The sequence below is a fragment of the Oncorhynchus kisutch genome, unplaced genomic scaffold, assembly GCF_002021735.2.
Source record: "Oncorhynchus kisutch isolate 150728-3 unplaced genomic scaffold, Okis_V2 scaffold2879, whole genome shotgun sequence".
Lineage (NCBI taxonomy): Eukaryota > Metazoa > Chordata > Actinopteri > Salmoniformes > Salmonidae > Oncorhynchus > Oncorhynchus kisutch.
In genome coordinates, this window is record NW_022264824.1 from 278,974 (window position 1) to 289,802 (window position 10,829).

Here is a 10,829-nt window from a genome sequence, read left to right on the forward strand (position 1 = left end):
TCAACTCTCTGTGATGTATGGAACAGTATACTGACCATGTTTATATGATTCAACTCTCTGTGATGTATGGAACAGTATACTGACCATGGTTATATGATTCAACTCTCTGTGATGTATGGAACAGTTAGTATACTGACCATGGTTATATGATTCAACTCTCTGTGATGTATGGAACAGTATACTGACCATGGTTATATGATTCAACTCTCTGTGATGTATGGAACAGTTAGTATACTGACCATGTTTATATGATTCAACTCTCTGTGATGTGATTGAACAGTTCGTATATTGACCATGGTTATATGATTCAACTCTCTGTGATGTATGGAACAGTATACTGACCATGTTTATATGATTCAACTCTCTGTGATGTATGGAACAGTATACTGACCATGTTTATATGATTCAACTCTCTGTGATGTGATTGAACAGTTAGTATACTGACCATGGTTATATGATTCAACTCTCTGTGATGTATGGAACAGTTAGTATACTGACCATGGTTATATGATTCAACTCTCTGTGATGTATGGAACAGTATACTGACCATGGTTATATGATTCAACTCTCTGTGATGTGATTGAACAGTTAGTATACTGACCATGGTTATATGATTCAACTCTCTGTGATGTATGGAACAGTATACTGACCATGGTTATATGATTCAACTCTCTGTGATGTATGGAACAGTTAGTATACTGACCATGGTTATATGATTCAACTCTCTGTGATGTATGGAACAGTTAGTATACTGACCATGGTTATATGATTCAACTCTCTGTGATGTGATTGAACAGTTAGTATACTGACCATGGTTATATGATTCAACTCTCTGTGATGTATGGAACAGTATACTGACCATGGTTATATGATTCAACTCTCTGTGATGTATGGAACAGTATACTGACCATGGTTATATGATTCAACTCTCTGTGATGTATGGAACAGTATACTGACCATGGTTATATGATTCAACTCTCTGTGATGTATGGAACAGTATACTGACCATGTTTATATGATTCAACTCTCTGTGATGTATGGAACAGTATACTGACCATGGTTATATGATTCAACTCTCTGTGATGTATGGAACAGTATACTGACCATGGTTATATGATTCAACTCTCTGTGATGTATTGAACAGTATACTGACTATGTTTAGTGCCTCTCTTGGCTTCCGTAACTTTGCTGCTTTGACTATATGTTAATGAAACATCCAGAAGAACTGCCTGTCGAATTGGACTATTAACCAACTTCTCTACAGTACTGAGAACTTTAAAGGACAGTAACATGGTAGGACTGTGTGGCAGACAGACAGTAGCATGGTAGGACTGTGTGGCAGACAGACAGTAGCATGGTAGTACTGTGTGGCAGACAGACAGTAGCATGGTAGGACTGAACGACAGACAGACAGTAACATGGTAGGACTGTGTGGCAGACAGACAGTAGCATGGTAGTACTGTGTGGCAGACAGACAGTAACATGGTAGGACTGTGTGGCAGACAGACAGTAGCATGGTAGGACTGAACGGCAGACAGACAGTAGCATGGTAGTACTGTGTGGCAGACAGACAGTAACATGGTAGGACTGTGTGGCAGACAGACAGTAGCATGGTAGGACTGTGTGGCAGACAGACAGTAACATGGTAGGACTGTGTGGCAGACAGACAGTAACATGGTAGGACTGTGTGGCAGACAGACAGTAGCATGGTAGGACTGAACGGCAGACAGACAGTAGCATGGTAGGACTGTGTGGCAGACAGACAGTAGCATGGTAGGACTGAACGGCAGACACAGTAGCATGGTAGGACTGAACGGCAGACAGACAGTAGCATGGTAGGACTGAACGGCAGACAGACAGTAACATGGTAGGACTGAACGACAGACAGACAGTAACATGGTAGGACTGAACGGCAGACAGACAGTAACATAGTAGGACTGAACGACAGACAGTAACATGGTAGGACTGAACGGCAGACAGACAGTAACATAGTAGGACTGTACGGCAGACAGACAGACAGACAGTAACATGGCATGACTGAACGGCAGACAGACAGTAACATGGTAGGACTGAACGGCAGACAGACAGTAACATAGTAGGACTGAACGACAGACAGACAGTAACATGGTAGGACTGAACGGCAGACAGACAGTAACATAGTAGGACTGAACGGCAGACAGTAACATGGTAGGACTGTACGGCAGACAGACAGACAGACAGTAACATGGTAGTACTGAACGGCAGACAGACAGACAGTAACATGGTAGGACTGTACGGCAGACAGACAGACAGTAACATGGTAGGACTGAACGGCAGACAGTAACATGGTAGGACTGTACGGCAGACAGACAGTAACATGGTAGGACTGTACGGCAGACAGACAGTAAAATGGTAGGACTGCACGGCAGACAGACGGACAGTAACATGGTAGGACTGTGTGGCAGACAAACAGTAACATGGTAGGACTGTGTCGCAGACAGACAGTAACATGGTAGGACTGAACGGCAGACAGACAGTAACATGGTAGGACTGAACGGCAGACAGACAGTAACATGGTAGGACTGAACGGCAGACAGACAGAAACATGGTAGGACTGAACGGCAGACAGACAGTAACATGGTAGGACTGTACGGCAGACAGACAGTAACATAGGACTGTACGGCAGACAGACAGAAACATGGTAGGACTGTACGGCAGACAGACAGAAACATGGTAGGACTGAACGGCAGACAGTAACATGGTAGGACTGTACGGCAGACAGACAGAAACATGGTAGGACTGTACGGCAGACAGACAGAAACATGGTAGGACTGTACGGCAGACAGACAGACAGTAACATGGTAGGACTGTACGGCAGACAGACAGACAGTAACATGGTAGGACTGAACGGCAGACAGTAACATGGTAGGACTGTACGGCAGACAGACAGTAACATGGTAGGACTGTACGGCAGACAGACAGTAAAAGGGTAGGACTGCACGGCAGACAGACGGACAGTAACATGGTAGGACTGTGTGGCAGACAAACAGTAACATGGTAGGACTGTGTGGCAGACAGACAGTAACATGGTAGGACTGAACGGCAGACAGACAGTAACATGGTAGGACTGTACGGCAGACAGACAGTAACATGGTAGGACTGAACGGCAGACAGACAGTAACATGGTAGGACTGAACGGCAGACAGACAGTAACATGGAAGGACTGTACGGCAGACAGACAGAAACATGGTAGGACTGAACGGCAGACAGACAGTAACATGGTAGGACTGTACGGCAGACAGACAGTAACATGGAAGGACTGTACGGCAGACAGACAGAAACATGGTAGGACTGTACGGCAGACAGACAGAAACATGGTAGGACTGAACGGCAGACAGTAATATGGTAGGACTCTACGGCAGACAGACAGTAACATGGTAGGACTGTACGGCAGACAGAAAGTAACATGGTAGGACTGTGTGGCAGACAGACAGTAACGTGGTAGTACTGAACGGCAGACAGACAGTAACATGGTAGGACTGAACGGCAGACAGACAGTAACATGGTAGGACTGAACGGCAGACAGACAGAAACATGGTAGGACTGAACGGCAGACAGACAGTAACATGGTAGGACTGTACGGCAGACAGACAGTAACATGGAAGGACTGTACGGCAGACAGACAGAAACATGGTAGGACTGTACGGCAGACAGACAGAAACATGGTAGGACTGAACGGCAGACAGTAATATGGTAGGACTCTACGGCAGACAGACAGTAACATGGTAGGACTGTACGGCAGACAGACAGAAACATGGTAGGACTGTACGGCAGACAGACAGAAACATGGTAGGACTGTGTGGCAGACAGACAGTAACGTGGTAGGACTGAACGGCAGACAGACAGTAACATGGTAGGACTGTACGGCAGACAGACAGTAACATGGAAGGACTGTACGGCAGACAGACAGAAACATGGTAGGACTGAACGGCAGACAGACAGTAACATGGTAGGACTGTACGGCAGACAGACAGTAACATGGAAGGACTGTACGGCAGACAGACAGAAACATGGTAGGACTGTACGGCAGACAGACAGAAACATGGTAGGACTGAACGGCAGACAGTAATATGGTAGGACTCTACGGCAGACAGACAGTAACATGGTAGGACTGTACGGCAGACAGAAAGTAACATGGTAGGACTGTGTGGCAGACAGACAGTAACGTGGTAGTACTGAACGGCAGACAGACAGTAACATGGTAGGACTGAACGGCAGACAGACAGTAACATGGTAGGACTGAACGGCAGACAGACAGAAACATGGTAGGACTGAACGGCAGACAGACAGTAACATGGTAGGACTGTACGGCAGACAGACAGTAACATGGAAGGACTGTACGGCAGACAGACAGAAACATGGTAGGACTGTACGGCAGACAGACAGAAACATGGTAGGACTGTGTGGCAGACAGACAGAAACATGGTAGGACTGTACGGCAGACAGACCCCTTATAAGGAGTTATTGACAGAAGACATCAGTAACTCAGTCATTTCAACGAGATGGGTTTTAAAAATCAAATCAAATTTATTTGTCACATACACATGGTTAGCAGATGTTAATGCGAGTGTAGCGAAATGCTTGTGCTTCTAGTTCCGACAATGCAGTAATAACGAACAAGTGATCTAACTAACAATTCCAAAAAAAAACTACTGTCTTATACACAGTGTAAGGGGATAAAGAATATGTACATAAAGATATATGAATGAGTGATGGTACACACATGTCTGAACAAAGTAGAAGTTCACTGTTTTTCTTTTATCTCCTGTGAAAGGTCTCAGCTGAACCTGACGGGGGCAGTTATGTATTCCAAGGCTTCATCGAGGGGAAAGACTATGGACAGTTCGGGCTGCAGAGACTAGGTAGGTAGGATTTAGAACTACTCAATCTTATCACAACAATTACACATTTGACAATTGTAACCACCAACATTGTGTCGTCCTCCTCTTCCTGTTCGTCCTCCTCCTCCTCCCCTTCCAATTCATCTTCCTCTTCCTCGCCATCTTCCTGTTCCTCCTCCTCCTCTTCCAATTCTTCTTCCTCTTCCTCTTCTTCCTCCTCTTCTTCCTCCTCTTCTTCTACCTCCTACTCCCCTCCTCCTCCTCCTCCTCTTCTTCCTCCTATTCATCTTCTTCATCCACTTCTTCCTCCTCCTCTTCCTCCTCCTCCTCTTCCTCCTCTTCCTCCTCTTCCTTCTCCTCCTCCACTTCCTCCTCTTCTTCTTCCTCCTCCTCCCCTCCTCCTCCTCTTCCTCTTCTTCCTCCTCCTCTTCTTCTTCTTCATCCTCTTCTTCCTCCTCCTCCTCCTCTTCCTCCTCTTCCTCTTCTTCTTCCTCCTCCTCCCCTCCTCGTCCTCTTCTTCCTCCTCCTCTTATTCTTCTTCATCCTCCTCCTCCTCCTCCTCCTCCTCCTCATCTTCCTCTTCCTCCTCCTCTTCTTCCTCCTCTTCCTCCTCCTCTTCCTCTTCCTCTTCCTCCTCCTCTTCCTCCTCCTCCTCCTCTTCCTCTTCCTCTTCCTCTTCCTCTTCTTCTTCCTCCTCCTCATCCTCCTCTTCCTCTTCCTCTTCCTCTTCCTCCTCTTCTTCCTCCTCTTCCTCCTCCTCTTCCTCCTCTTCCTCCTCCTCATCCTCCTCTTCCTCTTCCTCCTCCTCCTCTTCATCCTCCTCTTCCTCTTCCTCATCTTCCTCCTCCTCCTCTTCATCCTCCTCTTCCTCTTCCTCATCTTCCTCTTCCTCCTCTTCTTCCTCCTCCTCCTCCTCCTCTTCCTCTTCTTCCTCCTCTTCCTCCTCCTCCTCCTCCTGCTCCTGGTTTGTTCCCCATGTAGGTATGAAGGTGAGAGAGATCAACATCACCACTGCAGGTCCTCCTCATGTCTCCAACAGCAGCTCTATGGTCATAGCCATCCTGGTACCTTTCTTTGGCCTCGTGTTGGCAGGCCTGGGATTCTATCTCTACAAACAACGGTACGTAGCTTCGGCAACGGTACGTAGCTTCGGCAACGGTACGTAGCTTCGGCAACGGTACGTAGCTTCGGTAACGGTACGTAGCTTCGGCAACGGTACGTAGCTTCGGCAACGGTACGTATCTTCGGCAACGGTACGTAGCTTCGGTAACGGTACGTAGCTTCGGCAACGGTACGTAGCTTCGGCAACGGTACGTAGCTTCGGTAACGGTACGTAGCTTCGGCAACAGTACGTAGCTTCGGCAACGGTACGTAGCTTCGGCAACGGTACGTAGCTTCGGCAACGGTACGTAGCTTCGGCAACGGTACGTAGCTTCGGCAACGGTACGTAGCTTCGGTAACGGTACGTAGCTTCGGCAACGGTACGTAGCTTCGGCAACGGTACGTAGCTTCGGTAACGGTACGTAGCTTCGGTAACGGTACGTAGCTTCGGCAACCCGATAATAATAATACACGCCACTTAGACAGAGGCTTCTCTCCCACGGCACACAGTGCAGTGAGTGTACAGGAAGCCACACAGTGCAGTGAGTGTACAGGAAGCCACACAGTGCAGTGAGTGTACAGGAAGCCACACAGTGCAGTGAGTGTACAGGAAGCCACACAGTGCAGTGAGTGTACAGGAAGCCACACAGTGCAGTGAGTGTACAGGAAGCCACACAGTGCAGTGAGTGTACAGGAAGCCACACAGTGCAGTGAGTGTACAGGAAGCCACACAGTGCAGTGAGTGTACAGGAAGCCACACAGTGCAGTGAGTGTACAGGAAGCCACACAGTGCAGTGAGTGTACAGGAAGCCACACAGTGCAGTGAGTGTACAGGAAGCCACACAGGACCACGTCCTGTTATTATGGGTTTGTTTGTGTAAAGAGAAGTGGAACATATTTCAGTTTTCACCGTTAGTAGAAAAGTTCTTGACATTTGAGAAGTGGTTGATGCTTTAAAACAGAAGCTGTACAGTAGATTGATGAAGTAGTATTGTCTCATTGACAGATGTGTGTGTGTGTGTGTGTGTGTGTGTGTGTGTGTGTGTGTGTGTGTGTGTGTGTGTACTCTATATTGTAGGAAAACAGATCAGACCCAGTACACCGGCTGTTCAGTCCACGAGAACAACAACGGCCAGGCGACGTATGAGAACCCCATGTACGACACCAACACCAAGTCTGCGGAGGGGAAAGTGGTTCGCTTTGACCCCAACCTCAACACCGTATGCACTGTGGTTTGAAGATGTGGGTGTGCCAAACGCACCGGGGTTTGACGATGCTTTTGCCGAACAGGAAAGCTTGTTCAGAAATGCATCACTGGTTTGATGCAACACTGCACTGTGGTTTATTGATGCTGTCTGACGAACGGAATTGCCCGAGAGTTCTTTTGGTAAAAACATTTTAAAAAATGGATGTCTTGTCTTTTATAATATCTGTCTGCAACGAGTTTCTGAAGACGGCACAGCACCGCCTTGGGAAACAGGAAGGCACAGCACAGCCTCGGGAAACAGGAAGGCAAAGCACAGCCTCGGGAAACAGGAAGGCACAGCACAGCCTCGGGAAACAGGAAGGCACAGCACAGCCTTGGGAAACAGGAAGGCACAGCACCGCCTCGGGAAACAGGAAGGCACAGCACAGCCTCGGGAAACAGGAAGGCACAGCACACCTTCAGGAACAACAGTTGTGCGTGTTGTGGATGATGGACGGGGTGAATCAGCAAGCAGAATGAGACGGTCCTCTTTTAAAAATACATCTTCACCTGATGGGTGAAGTTATTCCTACCTGCACTCTGAGAGTGATGCTATGTGAATAATGCCTTTCCTGACATGTTAGTACACGAGTCGTTTACGCTCCAGTCAACGCAAACAATGGAGCATCGTTAAGGCAACAGTCAACGCAAACAATGGAGCGTCGTTAAGGCAACAGTCAACGCAAACAATGGAGCGTTGTTAAGGCAACAGTCAACGCAAACAATGGAGCGTCGTTAAGGCAACAGTCAACGCAAACAATGGAGCGTCGTTAAGGCAACCAAATGGAACCCTAGTCTTTTCCAGATGGAAGTTATCAGAGCTGGGTTCAAATATTATTCAAATTCCTTTAGCCTTTTGCTCTAGTCTGCCCCAGAGGGGTGGAGGGGGTTTGTCCTTTTGCTCTAGTCTGCCCCAGAGGGGTGGAGGGGGTTTGTCCTTTTGCTCTAGTCTGCCCCAGAGGGGTGGAGGGGGTTTGTCCTTTTGCTCTAGTCTGCCCCAGAGGGGTGGAGGGGGTTTGTCCTTTTGCTCTAGTCTGCCCCAGAGGGGTGGAGGGGGTTTGTCCTTTTGCTCTAGTCTGCCCCAGAGGGGTGGAGGGGGTTTGTCCTTTTGCTCTAGTCTGCCCCAGAGGGGTGGAGGGGGTTTGTCCTTTTGCTCTAGTCTGCCCCAGAGGGGTGGAGGGGGTTTGTCCTTTTGCTCTAGTCTGCCCCAGAGGGGTGGAGGGGGTTTGTCCTTTTGCTCTAGTCTGCCCCAGAGGGGTGGAGGGGGTTTGTCCTTTTGCTCTAGTCTGCCCCAGAGGGGTGGAGGGGGTTTGTCCTTTTGCTCTAGTCTGCCCCAGAGGGGTGGAGGGGGTTTGTCCTTTTGCTCTAGTCTGCCCCAGAGGGGTGGAGGGGGTTTGTCCTTTTGCTCTAGTCTGCCCCAGAGGGGTGGAGGGGGTTTGTCCTTTTGCTCTAGTCTGCCCCAGAGGGGTGGAGGGGGTTTGTCCTTTTGCTCTAGTCTGCCCCAGAGGGGTGGAGGGGGTTTGTCCTTTTGCTCTAGTCTGCCCCAGAGGGGTGGAGGGGGTTTGTCCTTTTGCTCTAGTCTGCCCCAGAGGGGTGGAGGGGGTTTGTCCTTTTGCTCTAGTCTGCCCCAGAGGGGTGGAGGGGGTTTGTCCTTTTGCTCTAGTCTGCCCCAGAGGGGTGGAGGGGGTTTGTCCTTTTGCTCTAGTCTGCCCCAGAGGGGTGGAGGGGGTTTGTCCTTTTGCTCTAGTCTGCCCCAGAGGGGTGGAGGGGGTTTGTCCTTTTGCTCTAGTCTGCCCCAGAGGGGTGGAGGGGGTTTGTCCTTTTGCTCTAGTCTGCCCCAGAGGGGTGGAGGGGGTTTGTCCTTTTGCGATTATTCTATTTGGTTCAATTGCGACAAGTGAAAGCTCAATAAAGCCCAAATAGAATATTTTAAATGATATCGATCGATCGATTGATTTGATTTTCTAGGACATATTTAAAATACATATAGAGTTGACTCATTCGTCTGATCACAACAATACAATACAAATGTATCAAATCTTACTTGAACCCAGGTCTGTCTGCTAGTTCCCCCCCCCCCCCAGTAGTCGTAGTAGTCGTAGTAGTAGTCGTAGTAGTAGTCGTAGTAGTAGTCGTAGTAGTAGTCGTAGTAGTAGTAGTCGTAGTAGTAGTCGTAGTAGTCGTAGTCGTAGTCGTAGTAGTAGTAGTAGTAGTAGTAGTAGTAGTAGTAGTAGTAGTAGTAGTAGTAGGAGTAGTAGTAGGAGTAGTAGTAGTAGTAGGAGTAGTAGGAGTAGTAGTAGTAGAAGATCCACTCTCTCTGCATGGCTCGGTTTAATTCCCCTGGATCTGATTTAAGAACGTATCTCAGACTTAAGGCCTCAATCAGATCAAGCATTATCCGGCGATACCAGACACCTACGTAGCTGATGTTTTAGCGATGTTGGAGCTGTCAAATCGCTGAGCAGCTGCTCTCGTGATTGTTGTCCTCGAAGCTACACCCCCCCCCCCCCCCACTCGCGTTAGAAATTCTGACCTTGAAAGTGTAGGTTATTTTGAAAATGATTAAAAATCATCAAAAAATAATAAATAATGAGGATTTCTATCAGCCTTTATCGAGGTGTAGATTATATCTCACATTTCAGTGTTCAAACTTGTAAACAAGACTGATTTGGATTTCTCTTAATGAGACTCTGTGCAGACATTGACAAGGTGTACTGCCGGGAGCCGCTTGTGGATTTGACAGCTCCAAAAGCAGTTCTACCTCCGTCACGTCAAAACATCAGCTCTGCGGATGTTGGCTAAAGCTAATCTAATTTGATCCATAAAAGTTCCTCTCAGCGTGAGTCGATCAAAGTGATCTGCTGTCTCGTTCTTTGCCTACACTGTGTGATGTCAGAGAGAGAGAGAGAGAGACAGGGAAACCACGTTCTTTACCCACACTGTGTGATGTCAGAGAGAGAGAGACAGGGAAACCACGTTCTTTACCCACACTGTGTGATGTCAGAGAGAGAGACAGGGAAACCAGAAAGGCTGTCTCGCTCTTTGAATACTGTCAGTGTATGTAATATAAATGTACTGGATGCACTCTTAACACCAATGATACTTAAGATTGGATGTGTCATGTGTCTACCCTGACTGAGAACTGAAGGATGTGTCATGTGTCTACCCTGACTGAGAACTGAAGGATGTGTCATGTGTCTACCCTGACTGAGAACTGAAGGATGTGTCATGTGTTTACCCTGACTGAGAACTGAAGGATGTGTCATGTCTACCCTGACTGAGAACTGAAGGATGTGTCATGTCTACCCTGACTGAGAACTGAAGGACTTATGTGTCTACCCTGACTGAGAACTGAAGGACTTATGTGTCTACCCTGACTGAGAACTGAAGGATGTGTCATGTGTCTACCCTGACTGAGAACTGAAGGATGTGTCATGTGACTGAGAACTGAAGGATGTGTCATGTGTTTACCCTGACTGAGAACTGAAGGATGTGTCATGTGTTTACCCTGACTGAGAACTGAAGGACTTATGTGTCTACCCTGACTGAGAACTGAAGGATGTGTCATGTGTCTACCCTGACTGAGAACTGAAGGATGTGTC

At 47.8% G+C, this 10,829-nt stretch overlaps 1 protein-coding gene across 1 annotated transcript in view; it reads left to right on the forward strand.

Annotated features, from left to right (window-relative positions):
* The window catches only part of LOC116370990 (CUB and sushi domain-containing protein 3-like), a gene marked incomplete at its 5' end in the record, with an annotated part of 257,751 nt that extends 249,552 nt beyond the window's left edge, over positions 1-8,199 (forward strand). The window contains 3 exons of the mRNA XM_031819925.1: positions 4,814-4,901; positions 5,862-6,000; positions 7,060-8,199. Of these exons, the coding sequence (XP_031675785.1) occupies positions 4,814-4,901; positions 5,862-6,000; positions 7,060-7,219 (387 nt within the window). The remainder of the gene's footprint in view (positions 1-4,813; positions 4,902-5,861; positions 6,001-7,059) is intronic.
* Positions 8,200-10,829: the final 2,630 nt, after the last annotated feature.